The sequence below is a fragment of the Zerene cesonia genome, chromosome 27 (genome assembly GCF_012273895.1).
Source record: "Zerene cesonia ecotype Mississippi chromosome 27, Zerene_cesonia_1.1, whole genome shotgun sequence".
In the NCBI taxonomy this organism is placed as follows: domain Eukaryota; kingdom Metazoa; phylum Arthropoda; class Insecta; order Lepidoptera; family Pieridae; genus Zerene; species Zerene cesonia.
In genome coordinates, this window is record NC_052128.1 from 871,189 (window position 1) to 889,938 (window position 18,750).

At 35.1% G+C, this 18,750-nt stretch overlaps 2 protein-coding genes across 6 annotated transcripts in view; one reads left to right on the forward strand and one right to left on the reverse strand.

The window, feature by feature from the left end:
• Positions 1 to 18,750, reverse strand: part of LOC119837354 (brain tumor protein) — a 340,440-nt gene that overhangs the window by 124,597 nt on the left and 197,093 nt on the right. For 3 of the 5 annotated variants that reach the window (XM_038362916.1, XM_038362915.1, XM_038362911.1), the window contains exons 1-2: positions 6,799 to 6,935; positions 6,577 to 6,660 (exon numbers count right to left, since the gene is read on the reverse strand). The gene's annotated coding sequence lies outside the window, so the exon portion shown is untranslated. Of the gene's footprint in view, positions 1 to 6,576; positions 6,661 to 6,798; positions 6,936 to 18,750 lie in introns of those variants that run through there. The other 2 variants (XM_038362912.1, XM_038362913.1) reach the window with 1 other exon arrangement.
• Positions 11,038 to 14,604, forward strand: LOC119837252 (collagenase-like). Its single transcript, XM_038362768.1, has 5 exons — positions 11,038 to 11,223; positions 12,002 to 12,269; positions 13,163 to 13,252; positions 13,873 to 14,069; positions 14,500 to 14,604. The coding sequence occupies exons 1-5, from the start codon at positions 11,038 to 11,040 to the stop codon at positions 14,602 to 14,604; spliced, it is 846 nt and encodes a 281-aa protein (XP_038218696.1).

Here is an 18,750-nt window from a genome sequence, read left to right on the forward strand (position 1 = left end):
TCTCATTGCTATGCGCCGTTTGATCGAGCACACTCGCATTGCGTTGTTATCTCAATGTTGTAATGTTGGATACTTTTATGCTTAATAATATTGAGGTCGCGGATTACTATGAAGGTTGACCTCGCGTTTTATAATAAATAAAAAACAGCGGTTGCAAATTTATATGGAACGTTTATTTGCGATATTATAGCTCTGCTTCATTGCATTTAATCGTAGTTCTATCGGTGTTCATTTTATTGAATGATGACTAAAAAGACTTGTCCAATTTTTATAGCAAGCTTTATCCATTGTGTATAATTTGCGTCCATCCATAAATAATATGTTTATCTGAGCAATGTTTTCATATTATCTTGCCAAGCGAAAAAATTATTCTTGGCAGCATTCGCAAATACGCACAACCGTGGAAAATAAAAACAGATGCCCATCTATGTTATTTTATACTAGCCTTCCGCCCGCAGCTTCGCTCGCGTAGTCAAAGAAAAAAAGTAGTAGGAGGTTTTTCGAGCATAGTTCCCTTTTCCCGTGTGAATTTCCGGGATAAGCTTTCCTATGTCAGGGTCTCAAGCTATTTGTACTAAATATCATTCAAATCACTCCGGAAAATAAGACGTGAGTAGAGATAGATAGACTTTTACATTTGTAACATTAAGTAGGGATTATTGTTTCATAATTATAACTGTTTTACAAGACTGGGATAAAAACATATCGAAAAGGGCTGGGACAACAAAACACAATTAAATAGTAAATAAGATAATTTTTCCCCGACATTTCGATACTTTCATCATTGATTAAATCAAAAATTCAAACGCCTTTAATTTCTCAAGATGTAGATACAAAACGTATGAAACTCAAACTCTCAGGGCTCAAGTTATACTGGTCTCGCCACTCTACAAGTCATCAGGCGCGTCTTTGTTCGCCAGTTCTCAGGGCTTACGGATTCGTCGACCGTCGTTGACTCATTGCCCTGCACTGGTTAGGCGGTTCTTTGTTTTTCGTTAGGTACGTGTTGATTCATTGCTAATGTACTTCTCGTGCTTGAAGATTGTTTTTATTACACCAGTAGATATGTACGCCCGTTTCCTTTTTATCACTTCTCCCAATCCACTTCTTTCCCGTCGTCAACCCTTTCCTTGTCTATTTAAAAGCTCGCAGCGCATTCGCAGAGGTAAACTAATTCTGCGAATGTTCACGGGCGGTGGTTACCGCTTACCATCAGGCGAACCACCAGCTCAGTTGCCAGCTATATATAGACAGAAGAAAAAGCAATCCGCGTCTGCTATATCATGTACCACGGACGAAGCCGGGTGGAACGATAGATTAAGCGAAACAACTAGTGTTTTTTAAAATGTAAATACATAGTTATTTAGTTGATAGTGCCGCGTGATTTCAGTTTTGGGATATATCGTAATTTTGTTAGAACAATTTTTAGTATTAGTATTTAGTAAGAATTAAGTTAAGCCAATATTGTTTTGGGTTAATTCTGTAAATGTATTCGATATTATGTAAATAAATAAGTAAATAATTATAATATTTTTATATAAATTATGCAACAAACTCCACCTCGAGACCAAAATAATGGTAAATAAGAAAAAGAGCTTCTACGGAACCCAATAAAACATTCTTGTCAATTTCTTCGAGTCACCCTACGCACTGTAATTGAATGATTGCACCTAATTACGCGTGTCTGGTCCGTGGATGTGGTAAAACGAACATACACCCATACATTGGATGGGAACCACGGTTGGTCGGTAATTATTATATGGTTCGTAAGGGAGCGGATATTAATTTTATTTCGCCATTTCCTTTGACGCTTAATTAGGATAGAATGTATATATGATTAAATAATAATGTTTGTGTGTGTTTGTCACTATGGCACCAAATAATGCAAACGGATGTACATATGTTGATGAAATTGAGAGCTATTGAATGATGTATTGATCAGTTCCTATCACTGGTGTAAAATACTCCCTAGTTCCTACAAATTATATGATTTTGAGCGAATCAAAAGTGTTTCTCTAACACAATTAAGAGTTCCTAATAAACCTAACCTACCTACCGACCACACAGAGAAACCAATACAAAAAAAAAATGAAATAAAAAGTCACCCATTAATATATTCGTACCGAAAATGTCACAGTGAATTATTGTCGAAGGTCAGTAACATTTGGCAGACGGCCGAATGCAGTCCTGACTGGAAACCGGCGCCCGCGCCACCAAATACCAACCTTAACCTTGCAACGTTTGGGTTCATTTTCGTGCGGCGATTGTGTATCGTCTCGCCGTAGTATGTTGATCTTGTGTTCGATCAATTTATGGGACGATTTGATATGATAAGGGCCCCGTATTATTGCAAGACTGTTATATAAATAAATATTTAATATTTAAATGAGTTTTGGCTCGGGTTCGTTACTAGATATAGCCCATGGTTTCGCTCGTGTGATATTCGAATCAAATTAATTTCTCTTTTTGAATTTAAATTATCTACACTCGAAATTTTAGTATATCTGTTGGGCGAAGATAACCTAAACAATGTATAACCTTAACAATTAAAAAACTAACCTAAACAATGATTTATATTCAAATCCCATATATTCTGTTTGTATTGAAATCTCATCAACATCTGCTCAGCCATTTAAACGCGAGGCAGAGAAATACCACAACGAAATGGCGTATAAAACTCTTTTATTCCAGACAAAGTCACACACACAGAAGCTAGTTAAATTCGAACTCAAGTTCATAATTAACCACCATCACCGATTAACTAGTTCAATTAAAAAAAAAAAACAACCTCAATAACACCAATAACCCACATTAGCGCTTTTAAAATAAAATATTTCTCATTTCTATACACATGCAGGCCGCATCGGAAAATTTTATTAGAGCATTTGAACATTTCAATGGATTGAAAACAAAGGCACGGCCAACTAGTTTTCGAGTACTATCGGAACGAGAAAAAAAAAAACCCAATAAATCTTCGGAAAAATATAAAAAAAAAACTCGATAGATTTTGAAAAAAGAAACCGCAGCCATTGCTTTTGTTAAACGTCATTGGAATTTCTTTTCAGATGGAATTCAATGCGATTGCTCGGGATTGAACTTTTTTTATTTCGAACGTAATCAAATAGAGGCGAGCCATTTTCAATAGCTGGATCTAGAACGTAACAGTTACAAAAGTTAAGTGTCATGAAGCTAGTAAGCAGAAGCAGTGGTGGCTCAGTGGTGAAGAGCTCGGACTTAAAATCGACAAGTCGCCGATCGAGACCAGGCGAGCGTGCGGGAAATAAATAGATTTTTCAATTTATCATTATACTTTATGTCGCTTATTATCGACAAGACCTCTGCTGGAAATGGTGATAGAAAACATCGTGAGGAAACCGACATGTCCAAGAATCAAAAGTTCAACGACTTGTGACATCTGCCAGCCCGCACTTGACCAGCGTGGTGGACTATGGCCGGAACCCTCATAGGAGTCCTGTGTCCCAACAGTGGGATAATATATGGGGTGATGATGATGACGATGAAGCTAGTAAGCGTGCAAATAATAATGTATGCCCCTTAACTAATTCTTGTCCTCAACTCGTTTGTGAAAACGCCAAATATTATAGTAGTAGACCATTTCGTGTCTAAGCTATCGCACAATTTAATTTAAATAGGTTTAATTATTGCAATGTAACAGAATTTTATACATATCCATTACTATTCTACCAGACTTAACTCGTATAAATTTCATAAACGTTTACCAATAACATCATACAAGCAGTTTGCTCGTAATTTATCGACGTTCAAAAATAACATTATATATACAAATTCGAACAAAAATGACTACGCACATTAGGTATTGCAGAAGTACTTGCATGTACACTACATGTATAATATCTCTATAATACAAACTAGACTATATTCGTTTCGCTTTATTACTTTCAAGAAGTAAACATCCCGAAATAACGATGCTTGGATTCTATGAAAATCCATTTTACACGAGCGCGAAAGAGACGGGGATACCAACATTCAACACATCTCCAAAAATATCGTCCGTCCCTTTCCCTCTCCAGCGGAGAAAGTGAAATAAAAATAGATATCCGTGAATAGTACGAAACTACCGGCTCTAACCTTTACGTGATTTAATAAGATTATTTTAATTATACAACGTATTATATGAAAATTGGACGACTGTGGTATTATAAAATACAAGTATGTATACCTATATATAGTCGTTTATTTATAAATATATACTCAAAGCCTAAACGAGCGAGCAGTTTTTGTCGTAATAGTCGATTACTGTGTTTAACAAATAAGATAAGTCTAAGAATCGATGTACAATTGCCTAGATTCTAGAAGGTAAAACAAAGCAATTACAAAATTCGCTATGGAATAGTCCGATTGCTTTATGAGCTACCCGCTGTAACCCGCGGCGTCACTCGCGTTTTATCCGGGTAAAAAAACCCTTTGTGCTAATCCAGACTATAATCTAATTCTGTACTAATTTTCCTACAGATACGATAAGCCGTTTTCGCATAAGAGTAACAAACATCCATACTTGCAAACTTTCGCGTTTATAACATAAGTAGGCTTATGTTCTGTTACATACATATGATATTATTATATTTTAGAACGAATAAATGCAAGAGGGAATAAAGCTACCGATAAAATTCAAATTTTAAAACTATCCATAGACCCATAGAGCAATCTACGCGCAATACGAACAAGCATTGCCCAACTAATTGCTATAATGGCACCATTGTTGTCTATTAGGTAAGTCTTAATTAATTAATCAGCTGAGAGACAGCGACTCTGCTTATATTGTTACTAAGACGCTCAGTTTGGTGGCGCTTGAATTACGCTTTCACGTAGTTTCTGAATTGAAATAATAATAAGTGAAATTCTTAAAGAATTTACTGAAGGATTCATAGTAATAGTTTGTCCAGTTTTTACGACAAAATTGATATATAAACATTAATGAATTTTAGCAATAAGATTCTGTCTATTAATATACGTACATACATGTATTTGGAAAATTCCTTTAACATCTTCGATCACTATAATAATACGGCCGTTTTTTTTTTAATATTTTCTTCATAAGTTTTATATGTTAATTTTTTTAACGACGGCAAGTCTTACGTAGTGTCAATTTTCGTTACTGTAAACTTTATTACGAGACCATGTGTGTTCTGTGTGCACTTAGTTATTCTAAGTGGCAATTATTCGACCACTATTTGTACATACAAATTTATTTTTCCCAATTTGTATTCAGCTGTTTGTATGGCTTGCACAATGTAATACAACCAACTATTTCGATGTAACTTTTGTCAAAGGAGAATCACTCCTGTCACTGGTACGAATAGGGTTGCCAATTGTTGGATGCAATGGATGCGGAAATAAAACCGGTTTTATTAAGGCTATGGTCTAGAGTTGTACGATTTAATATAAATAATTACGATTTATCGTCGGTTATTCAATTAATGTTGTAATTGCGCTTTCAATTTCAATTCACTTTAAATCCACCGCACGAGAACATTTAATTTAATTTATAGAAATGCAAAGGATTGGTTGCACTTTTGTATGTTCGTCCATAAAATGTACGGTGTAATTGATTTAATTAATATAAGGAATATGTATACGTACAAACCAGTTGGACAGTTTTTTGATATTTTAATGAATTTTGCCTATATGAAATACAAAATGCTATATTTTTAAATATTCTACGCGTAGTTTCGCCTCGAAAATACAATTACTTGCATAAAAATATGCTTCCAAAATTCACACATTTCGACTTGCTATTCAACTTTCGCAACAAGCAGATCTGCATGCATGCATAAAAGCGATGTACAACAGACCACTACAAGTAAATTAATCGTAACAACAGAATAGGTGGCAACCCTAGGCACAAATTGCGAGCATGTCTACTGCAGATTACGTGAGCGCCTCAGGCTGTATTCTTGTTTCATAATAATTCGTAACATATAAGACCTACTTTTAGACAAAGCCATTAGTATGGAACTTTATCGTTTAATGCAACAGGTAATCGCAACAATCAATCAAAAGCAGCGCCAGATATGTACTAGATAATAAATATGTTCAGCTGCGATCTTCATTAATTATATTGCAATAAATATTTTATATTACCTATAACAATGTGACAAATTAGTAGGATTTATTTTTCATCTGTACCCGCTGGCCAGCGTTCATTGGACGCGTAAATCGTAATGTCATTCGCGATACAAAACTTCGAACGTTATTTTATATGGAAACATGTTATTGCTAACTCAAGTCAAAATGCCAAACAAAGGTTGAAAATTATGCAATCGAATAAATCCTAGTTACCTACACTCTTTAAAATTTATAATCTGCAACTATAAACCGGCTTACGTAAGTAGTTACAAGCAAATATACGCGAATGAAGAAAAAATTTAATAATCTACCTACAATGCGACCGAAACGAGGTCACTGACCTAAAATGGGAAAATACGTACATTTGTCCACATCACGGAAATATAAATAATAAATCTGATAAAAAAATCACCGATTAGTCATACATATCTAAACGTGGCGACCGTTAACATTCAAAAAGGTACATACCTGTATTTCGATTGTATTACACGATCACCTTTTCACAAACTATGCCTTTGTTTCACAAATGGCTCCCAAAACCGTACAGTTTATCTGGAAATAGAAACGAATTTTATTAATGCTTCGTCTTGAACACAAACTATCCGTTTTTGGACCTACGCAACGTAATTCAACCGTCATTCATGTAAACAACTGTTCGATGTACAAAAACGCTTCCGAAGGGATACGCACCGATAAAAAATACACGTTAACCACAGTTTTTGTCCACAACGCACTGTGGGATAGCCGGTCGTTCCGGAGTAACTAGTTTTTATTCCGATTGTCGCACAAACAGATACAAGACAGCCGACCTTAGCGGCAGTCGGCGCGAGACTGAGCAAATGCTAGCGCCCTCTCAACTCGCAACCGCCCCACGTTGGGTGTGTGTGAGTGTATTTTGATGTGAGGGTGCGCCCTGCGCCCCGACTCCCGACAACCGTTTATTTATTTTCGAATACAGGATGAATAGTCCAGTCGTTGCATTCGTCGGTCGAATTAAAAACTTGTGAGCTGTTTAGGTGGAAAATTATTTAGCGATCGCGCATCACAAGGATATAAGAGCGCCTCTTTGTAAACGGCCGTGAACTGACAGCGTCAACGGCGGTCATTGCCACGGGCACAGCTATAAAAATACGTCACTATATCTGTTACGTTCTTACATTAATCTGTGATATTTATCAGATTAGACGATTTTGGTTAGCGAGCAAAATACGTGCTTTAAAATGGCTTGGGTAAAATAAAAATTGTAATGCTTTTGAGTCCATTTATTTTAGGAAGATATACGTTTTCGCCAACGTTATATTACAAAAATACATCTCTGTGTAATGGTTTAAAATGTTCACGTTTATGATAAGGGGAATTTTATTAATTCCTTATTGATTTATCGCTATGATCTGATATGAGAAATTGGAGTAGTGTTTTGATTTTGATGAAATTTTCGATGTAGGTATTCATTCAATCCTATTTTATGTGTAGGCACAGATAATGTATATTGTATAACTATACTAGATAAATGCAATAATGTTAGTACACAATTGAATGTGACATTTGAAACGTAATCATGAAATATTTATTTAATAAGTTGCGAAATAAAAGAATTTACACACCATTCAATTAAAATTAATACAAGATAAGAGGTTAATTGTTATGTCATAATAAATATTAATTATTATGCGATGTTATTACAATTTATTAAATGTTGCATTATGAGAAATAATATAAATTGTTTTTTATTTCATCACACAAGAATAAATAATAATAAAAGGAATTTTTCAATCAATTTCTCTCTCATACATTAGATACGGTATACACGGGTTATTTCAGAATAAAATAAATATAGATTTATCTTAAACAGGTACTAGATATAAAGCATTATGTAAAGTACTTTATTCTCCTAATAAATGGGTCTAGACTCGAGATTCCTCATTTCTTATTAACTTTAGTAAAGACTACTGAATACAGTGAACAGCTTACGACCTTCATAATGAACATTAAACCCTTTACTATGCCTTATTTATTTACGTGTGACCAATGTTCTGTCTTAACCTAAAAGGAGACCTAATGCTATTGTATCATTATTCTAATTTACTGACTAATAATACAAAGCTTTTTTAAATTACTAAACTTATTTTTTCTTATGTATTAGCGGGCAACTGAACTGGTGGTTCACCTAATGGTAAGCTATCACGACTGTTCATACCCATTTTTGGGTCGCTGCAGGCGTGTGGTACCTTCCCCGGTGCATGGTCCAATTCGTTCCTAAGCGTACACTCAATGGATCCTGAGTATTAAAGGCTACATATGTATCACGGGTGCAGCCGGGGCCCATCGCTAGTAGTACGATATAGGGACAATGTTAAAAGGTGACTCTTTAGTACAAAGCGGTTAAACATTGTCATTAATATTACATATCGTCTAGACTAGACATAGACAGACTAGTTTAGGCTAGACAACTAGACTACGGATATCGTAAAGATATTTAATTTGTTAATTTCATTAAGGAGATATCTGTCGTACAACTGGTTCTAGTTTAAAAGCAATATTTGCGAATATTAATCAGTAATTATTTAGTAGAAGTAAAATAGTAGAATAATAGTAGCTGCGCCCCGCGGTGTCCGCGTAAGTCCGTAATGCCGTAGGAATATCGGATAAAAAGTTGCCTATATGTTCGTCCAGTTGTCCAGCTGTCTACGTACCAAATTTCATTGCAATCGGTTCAGTAGTTTTTGTGTGAAAGAGTAACAAACACACACACATCCTAACAAACTTTGGCACTTATAAAATTAGTAAGATTCTGTAATTCAAGTGAGAGTGCTCATTGGCATGAATTCGCAGACATTTGAAAATGTGTAACATTACTTGAGCGGAAACATTCGTACAGTGTGCGAACGTTTGAGCACATGTAATGCATTTCATAGATTTATATATGACTAGCGGTTCGCCCCGGCTTCGCCCGTTGTACATATATAGCCTAAAGCCTTCCATAAATGAACTATCTAAAACAAGAAGGATTTTTTAGAAATCATTTTTTAAAACGGACCAGTAAGTAGTTTCTGAGATTAGCGCTTTCAAACAAACAAATTATTCAGCTTTATAATATTAGTATAGATTATAGATTTCTCTTCCGACTGAATTGAAATAGAAAATAGTTCTAATTTCATGACATGACATGAAAACAGTTTTTATTAACGAAGTCTGTCTACCGGTAACTACAATGAGGATGGAGAAATTTTGATAAAACTTAAAATATCTTGGGCAGTGGATAATCAAGGAAAAAAATAATGAAAAATAATGAAATCGGTTATTGACACAAATTCTACATTCGCATTATCATTTTGTGACTTCAATTGCATTCCTTTGTCATATCAGTATTATTAAAATAAATTAAATTTGTAATTTTTTTCGTTTTCACCTGTCTGTCTGTTCTTTAGCTAAGTGCCTTTAACAAAGCCACGGATTATGATACAGTTTTAACTGTGAGAAAATGTATTATTAAAGAGATTATGTACAAACTGAAAATTCGGATTTATTAATTGCTTATTTCATAATATAGAAAATTCCGAGCTTTGTGAAACCATAAAGATTTTTCGATTGCATACAATGCGAACGTTGGTCAAGCCATTTGAGATGCGTAAAAATATGAAATCCTGTCTTTTAAGTTGGATCAAACTGCACATGGTGTGTAAATTCGATTAAAATCGTTTTAGTAGCTTAGGAGAACATCGCGGACAAAGTGAAACATAATTTATATATAATGAGATATTAAAAGGACCCCGTAGTAGGCAGTGGCTGGCTTCGCATAATTAAAAACATACAACATTATATTTCCAAGGTGTAATATTTTTTAAAGGTCTATTTTGATATTTTGAATAGATCCTTCTTCCCTTTGGTAGGGCTGGTTTCATATGATTACCGTTTCTGAGCGCGTTACTAGGGAACTGCTCGGCTCATTCAATTAAAATATTTGTGATAAGTAGTCCGATTAAGGTTAACGAACAAGTGGTGAAGTTTGTAAACAAATTGTTAACTTGAGAAGATAACAAGAGCTTTTATTAGATTTTAGAATTTTCTTCGTATAATATTGACTGAGAATCTTATTTGTATAATATTGACAGTTATGTTAATATTTACGATATTGGAAATTTATGTGACGGTAGATGATTCGGATGCTTGTGTTGTTAAAAGAAATACTGATTTTTATGAAAAAATGCTCATAGTTTTTTTTATATCATAGCGGGCAACTGAGCTGGTGGTTCGCCTGATAGTAAGAGTCACCACCGCCCATGAACATTCATTCGCAGAGGCACTAACTCTGCGAATGCGCTACCCGCTTTAAAGGGGTAAGAAAGAAAGAATGGACAGCGAAGAGTTAGGAAAACCCCCCACTCACCGTACGAAACACAACAGCAAGCTATTATTTTACACCGGTTTTCTCTGGTACTTCCCCGGCGCGAGCTGGCCCAATTCGTGCCGAAGCATGTTCGACTCCCACAAATGATAAACAAAAATTATAAGTAAAATATTATATCGCCCTGTACCATGAGGATCCTTTCCTGGACGATACTTAAGGGTACCGTTTATCCGTTCTAATTTAGATCAAGTCATAGAACATTACTAGTCTTATTTGGTATAACAACTAATGTCGTAAAGAAAATGTTTGTAATGCATAAACATAGTATTATGTTATCTGTGGCATAAACATAAAAAGGAATAATTTAAAGAAAATCACAAAAAAGAAATTCCAATGGAGACAGCGGGAGCCAGCCCGTCCGCCTAGTGATAAATAAAAAATATATTAACACACCAATTAAACGTGCACAAACTGTTTCCAAAAATTGCTCGCAATTTAATCGATTAAGTACGATAAGTGATAACAAAGATTACCTCTAACTATAAAAAGGCTTGCATAAGATAGACCCGGAGACAATAAAAATGAGAGTTTTAATACTTCTATGCTTCTTCGTATCTGCCTGGTGCAAGGAGCCAGTGTTCGTGGACTATCATGAGGAAGTTGGCATACCTGAAGCCGCGAGGATCAAGAAGGTGGAAGACGCCATTGATTTTGATGGCCGCATTATAGGAGGCAGTGCATCATCGTTGGGAGCTCATCCGTATATGGTATGAATTTCAGTAAAATTCGTTATGGTATACTTTTGACCCCGATACGTGAAACAACAAGTTTCAAATTAAGATTTAAATTAATTAAATTCTATGGGATATAATTATAACGTTTCGTAGAATTAACATAGACGTTAAGAGCTTCCATTGTGTCATCTGTGTGAATATTTTATAGCCAACAAAGACATTCATTACAAGCCAAGATTACATACTTCTGTAACCTATGACGAACAACGTAATAATGCATATTTTATATCAATAGCCACGTCTAGATCGATTCATCATTCACGTGCATATAATTTTATTTAAAAACATAATCCATGCTATAAGGTTATAAAGAGGTAATGGATGTGAATGTTTAAGACGAAATTTTAAATGTTGTGTGTGTTTGGGGAGGGATCCTGTGTAACCTATTGTCATAAGATAGTTTCTATTTTGTTTAAATTGTACCGGGATAATCACCTTAGTCTGTTATTTGCTCTTACATCTCCATAACATTTATAGGTATAAATAAAAAAAATGTAGGGCCGTACCTTGTCACGTTGCTCAGTCCATTCCTTTATCAATTATCGTAAATTCTCCTTGTTTGTCCATGAAATTACCCAAAAACGATGATAGCTTACCGTTACTACCACCATCCATAAAAATATGCAATGTAAATAAGTCATTATTCATAAGCAGTTAATATTCTTGTGAGTGAGTGTGAGTAATTACACAATTAGAAACACAAGTTGAGTGATTCAGAACTTAAAAAAGTAAGGAATTATATTAATTTCAGGCTGGTCTCGTCATCCTGTTAACATCGAACTCAGAGTCAGTGTGCGGAGCCTCTCTCCTCTCAAACACCAAGCTAGTAACAGCTGCACACTGCTGGCGGAGTCGCTTGAATACTGCCAGACAGTTTACCGTCGTCCTCGCTTCCGTCAGACTATTCTCTGGTGGTGTGAGGTCTATAACCAGCAGAGTGGTGATGCATCCCCAGTATAACATAGAGAATTTGAGAAACGACGTCGCTGTCATTACCATCAATAGCGTTGCGTTTACGAGTAGGTAACTTTTTACTATATCTTAATGGATTTAAACATTTATACATCATTTTACAATACGGTGAAGGAAAACATCGTGATGAAACCGGCATGCCGAAGAATCAAAAGTTCGACGACATGTGACATCTGCCAATTTGCACTTGGCCAGCGTGATGGGTGATGCCTGGCCTTCCTGGCCTGCAGTGCATTATTATGATGAGGGATCATGTTGTATGATTTATACAGACTGTAATTTATAAATGTCTAATACTCGAATATATATATTTAGATATATAATAATAGATAAATTAATTACAACACATAATAGTATTTTCTTGTGTGAGATTTTACGCGAGTATTATACGTTTAGAAATTAAAAATTTTTTAACGGATTTTAAACGCGATTTATTCTTTATATTATTAACCCGACGTTTACAGCGAGCGTGGTCACGGGGAGACTGTCTCAGTCAAACAACACATAAAACCTACAATTTAGTGCTAAGTCATTACGTAACAATATACATTTTTATAAATTAACTAGCTGCGCCCCGCGGTTTCACCCGCGTAAGTCCGTATCCCGTAGGAATATCGGGATAAAAAATAGATGTTGGCCGATTCTCAGACCTACCCAATATGCTTACCAAATTTCAGAGGAATCGGTCAAGCCGTTTCGGAGGAGTATGGCAACGAAAACTGTGACACGAGAATTTTATATATTTTTATAAATTAATTTTCGTATATGTAAAACTAATATAATAATAATTATATCGATGTCCTACATTACGCTAATCTTAAAATAAAAACAGACAGGGGCTTCCCCGATGCAAAGCTTGCCAAAATACTTTGATAAGCAATAATGTATTTTAATCTTTATCGCATACTTGATTAGATAATAAATGTGTTTTGTTTTCAAGGTGCAATCGCACCGATCACATTAGCGAGCGGTAGTGCACTGTACACCAACCAATGGCCCACGGCGATTGGATTTGGGCGGACGAGCGACAGTAAGTGTATTTTGTTATTACAGGAGGTCCGTTTCCTTTCCTTCCCAGTCCATTCCTTCTTTCATGTCGTCAATCCTATCCTTACCCCTCTCCTGTTAAAAGCGGGCAGCGGGCAGGCATCTTTACGAATATTTATGGGCGGTGGTGATCGCTTATCATCAGAAGAACAACCAGCTCAACCCGCTTATGGCATAGAAAAAAAACTTTTCTAAAAAAGTACTTAAAACAAGCTGTTATCCGTCGCTTCGCACGCTTAGCTAAAGTAAATTCCTGTGGGAATATATCTATTCTCCAACCTATCTCCAAACACCAAAATCATACCAAAACAGATCTATTGCTGTGGAATGTCATAGAATTGTAATGTCGTTGGTGCTTATTACCTATTGCTTATATAATTTATTTACAATAATTATGGGTGCATTACAATTAAATACCAGATTGTTCATGTAAGACTGTGATCTGTAAAAGTAAGCACGGTACTGCACCTTTATGATAGAAGTTTCTATTACAAATTTAAAGTATTAAAAAGTGAAAGTGACGTAGGCTAGTTTTAATAACTTGAAAACCATGGAATCACCGATGAAAACATACTATTTAACCCCTAAATTAATTTCTTTTAGCTGCAGTCATATCACAGAATTCCATTCTCCGCCAAGTGAACCTTCGCGTAATATCCAACGCCGAATGCAGGGCTACATATGGGTGGGCTTACATCGTGGATTCCTCCCTTTGTACGGATGGTGGTAGGGGAACTGGCACCTGTGGGGGGGACTCTGGGGGCCCCTTGGTGGTTGGTAGTGGAACGGCTAGACGTCTGGTGAGTTTTGTACAGCTTACTATCATGATATAATTTTACTTCTATTATATAATATATCTATATAGGGTTATCTATAAATATTAACGAATCATATTTTAAATTTGCATCATACTATTTGTTTGTAAGTTCACTGGTTAAATATATTCCTTTTAATAAGGTCATTTTCCATTATTTTTCCAAACATATAACAGTAACTATATTGAAAGACTGACTATTACCACCTGTTTAATGTGTATAGCTTTCTTTAAAATGTAGTTAGTTTATTTGATCAGTTATTATGATTAATTTAGATCTGATTTAACGTAGGTCATAAAACAATATTTTTGATGGTTCCCTCAATTTAAATAATATGAAAACATTGTTTTTCCTGGCAGACTTATTTTCAATGGAGCAATTCTGTTATTTGTTGACATGTGAGTATACATTTCAGATTGGTATCACTTCGTTCGGATCTTCACGAGGCTGCCAAGTAGGCGCTCCATCCGTGTTCGCAAGAGTTACTTGGTTCAATTCCTGGATTCGTGGACAACTTTAAAACTGTCTACATTTAGAAGGGAATAAAAGATTTTTACCTATTTGTGTGTGCATTTATTTTTAATATAAGATCTATACTTACATTATATAGCTGAAGAGTTTGTTTGTTTAGTTGAACGCGATAATCTCAGAATAACTGATCTGATTTGAAAATTCACTTAGATAGCCCATTTATTAAGGAAGGCTATAGACTAAATATGTACCACGGCCGAAGCCGGGGCGGACCGCTACTAAGATATAAGATTTTTACATATCTTTATGTGCGTTTATTTTACTCTATCACGCCAGAACGGCTGAATGGTTCTTGATGATATTTTACAGTAAGATAGATTACAGTTTGCAACATACTGACGGTGTGTATTAATTATGCTAACATTCCTATTACCAAATTTCCAAGATGCAGTTTGAAATATGGAAATTCTATAAGTTTAAATATTACACCCATATGACAAAAAATGTCGTACATATATATCTATATATTTATATGCTTAGGCATAATACCATAACATTTATCATTTCGTATATTCCATTAAAATCTAACACAAATTTAATAAGCAGAGGAGAGAATATTTCTATAAGCAATTCATTCGAGATCTTCTAGCCCTTTCGGCACCTTTCGGCTCCCCTGTGAGCCTAAGTTCGCGAGAGCCAAGGGCGACGCCCTTCGCCATGTCACTTACCTATGAAACTCTGCACCAGGTTGACTACAAAACAATATTTATTGCGGAATGCTAACAGAGACCTGTCCAATTTCGAAGTCATTTAAAAGTTGTTTTGAACAACTAAGCTTTCTTAATATTAGAAGTCTAAATGTAGTTTTTTTTTATTAATATTATATAGTTATATTTGTTTTCAAGTATTTATTTGTAAAACTAAGCAACTTTAACTGCTAGGACTCTCGGTTCTACGCTTATGCGTTAACCACTGTACCAAGGGATGTTAAAAGGTACTTTCATACCTTAATGATAAATCAGGTAAGGTGTATTAGTAAGGTAAGATGGTTTGAATATTCCCTCACACTTGTTATTTTAATTTAAATTAAACTTATCATTTAGAATTTATCAGTTTGCGCATTTTAAATGTTTTAATGAATATACAGATTTCGTAGTGCCTTCATAATACTCGTAACATACTAAATTGCAGCCGATACTTTTTCCTTTTTATAGCAAAACTATTTTCATTTATCCAAAAATAAAACAAACCTCGTACCGTGACGTGACATTTATGTATTCTAACTACGCGACGTGACACGAATTCAATGTCAAAAAACCATAAATTATTTTCGGACAGTTTCAGATGCAAAAATGCACATTTATTTATTGGCGATATGTCACGTGTGGCACGTTTTTAATTTATATTTGACAAATATATATCCGTTGGACATAAAATTTGTGTGAGCTAAGTTCGCCTTTGAGCGATTTAATTTTATTATTCTTAGTTTGAATGTTGTGGAATGTGGATATATATTTAATTTTGAGTTTTAAATAAAATAAAATAAAAATAAATGTGAATGGATGTGGATAAAACCTATCTTGATTATTTTCATTATTTAATCATTCTGATTAAATAATTATTTATACCTTATACGTTATTTCAGGATTATGTAAACTCTCTCTCTGCCAAAATTCATCCATTTGTTCAATAGATTTTTGTATTGCCACGCCAATTGATTAAAAACCCACGGAGCTATCAATTGATACTCGAAACCGTAAAAAAATAGTAAAATTGAGTATTCTTCGTTTTTGCGAACGTCGGTTAAAACTTTATTATTCAATGGAATAATAAAAATATTCCGAATCCCATCGGACTAAGACAAATCCCAGAAAGGGCTTTATTCCTAAATTGTTGAACCTGAAGGTCTGGATAAGTAGATTGGAACGTATTTTATGCGAAGCGAAAAAATATAGTCCCATTTATCACATTTGAATAGGTTCAAGGTCACAAAATTACTTTCTTGTTTGAGTACCCTTTTGGGTACAGCTGGGAATCGCCTTCAAATTGTACTAGAGTTTTAACAGTGTTCAGAATCATGAATTATATACTTGCCTTAGTTTTTATAGTTATAGATTCCTTTAAATCCATCTATTTGATTAGCAACAAACATTAGTCCAAATTATTTAGGTGTTGCTATGATTTCATCACTATGATATACTAAACTGCATACCTCTTTTTATTTTCGAAGTGGATAATTCATTTGCGTATCCAACGCCCTCGGGATGGGACTCCCATTGCAATAGTAGACTACCGGCTGAGCTGCTGGGTTCCGTCGAACGGCTTTCAGTGACGGGGTAGCAAGTGCTTGACAAAACCTTGCAGTTGATTTTTTTAGGGAGACTTTAAATATTTGATAAGACATTGGTATGTAGAATTATTTCAGTAGATATTATACATGTACTTACTAATCATAAAAAAATTGGATCAATATTTATATACCCTAATTATTTAAGCTCAAAGTCATGGCAGCTATTAAACAATAAAAAGGTGTAATTGTGAAGGCTTTTCACTAATTAAGTAGCTGTGTTATAGGTTATTACTTTTCACACGCCAAAACATCATGTCATGGAAAATACTAATGATTCATGGTAATCGATATAAAGTGAGTCATAAGGTGGTCGCATATCCATGGGATATCACATATAATTGTATGAAAATTATTACAGTATGGTTATTGAAGTGCACGCAATGGCTCGATCGTAAATGAACAGGATAGAAGATGGATAATGTATTTGGGTAAAAGAGACAGTGAATACACATCATGAAACGTATTAAAAGATACGATGTAATAAAGAAAAGACGAAATTACTTGTTTGAATGATCGACAAATGGGGAATGTGAGAATCTCATACAGTATAGTGGATAGATCAAGTTATTATCTTGTAAGAACATATTATAGCAATTTGAATACGTAATACGTCAATTTATAAATATACCGGGAAGTTTAACATTGACAAAAAAATAAGTAGAGAATACTCATGCATGCCCACGGCCTTTGGGAAAGTCCGCGGGTTATGTGACTCCTACTGTATCACCGTAGTCAGTATTTTTTTTTTGTTATAGATAGGTATAGGAAACCTTCAATAGATACTCTGTCTTTTAAGGAAAGAACAGGACATGTGGAATTTTTTCTACTAAAACCTACGCAATGTGTTCAATCACCAAGCGTATTTGCAGGAACCACGGGATCTCTGGAGCCAGTGTCCCCACAGCAATTTGCCAAACTATGTGGCTTCTCCTCCAGGTAGTAATTGTACCGAATAAACTCCAGTATTTCGTCTCACCACGTTACCTGAACTGTTTGATTGAGAAATCGTCCACGTCCGCGACAGGAACCGAATCTATCCTAACCCATCATAGCCATTTCAACAGTTTAACAGTTTCAAGTCGATAGATTATAATCTAGATTCTAGGGAAAAATAATGCGTTAAATTGTTAGCAGTATGTTACCATGGATCACAATTTTTACAACTTACGGCGACGTATAGACTAGTCATAGTTAGACGCTTTGACTAGCATTGCGTAGTGAAATAACAAATGTTCTAGTCTATCAAATGAAGATATAGCAATTGGTATGAATACGTTTATGACTTTATTAACATATAATTTAAATGCATTATCATTGTTCTCACATGTGACGAATTTTTACAGCGCCCTCAAATATCCTTATTATGTACCCACTTCCCATTAAAGAAGCTTTTACGTTCATACGACGTTAAAATCAAATTGTCTCCTTGCTACCCTTTTACTGAAATCCCAAAATTTCCTAACGCGTTGATGACTCAACATACACCTATATATGTTGCTTAGCAACACTCCCTTTGTCGTGGAAGCGTGCAAAAACTAACCCTATCTCGGCGATATACGAACCAAAATCGAATGGGGTTAGAACGTCTATGTAACACAAAGTGTTGTAGTGGTAACACTTGTAGAGAAGGAAATAGGCTTTATCGCGTGGTAATAAGGGTTGTGGATAGTTCAGCTAGGGGTTATTCCAGACGGCTAGACGGCCAGACTGGGGGATAAGTCTATATGTATAGGAAACGCAGGGTGACAGAGCTGTGCAATTCGCATTCGAACCAAGGGTGGGGTGGACTGCGATTTTGAATGTTCTTTGTTTTGTTGATCGACGGTTTTCATTGATTACTTATTT

What these genes read in the sequence shown, in the direction of transcription:
- LOC119837252 (XM_038362768.1), top strand. Translation starts at nt 11,038, where the DNA reads ATGAGAGTTTTAATACTTCTATGCTTCTTCGTATCTGCCTGGTGCAAG. An exon ending in TGGGAGCTCATCCGTATATG is followed by an intron (nt 11,224 to 12,001) that starts GTATGAATTTCA and finishes TATTAATTTCAG; the next exon opens with GCTGGTCTCGTCATCCTGTT. An exon ending in CAATAGCGTTGCGTTTACGA is followed by an intron (nt 12,270 to 13,162) that starts GTAGGTAACTTT and finishes TTTGTTTTCAAG; the next exon opens with GTGCAATCGCACCGATCACA.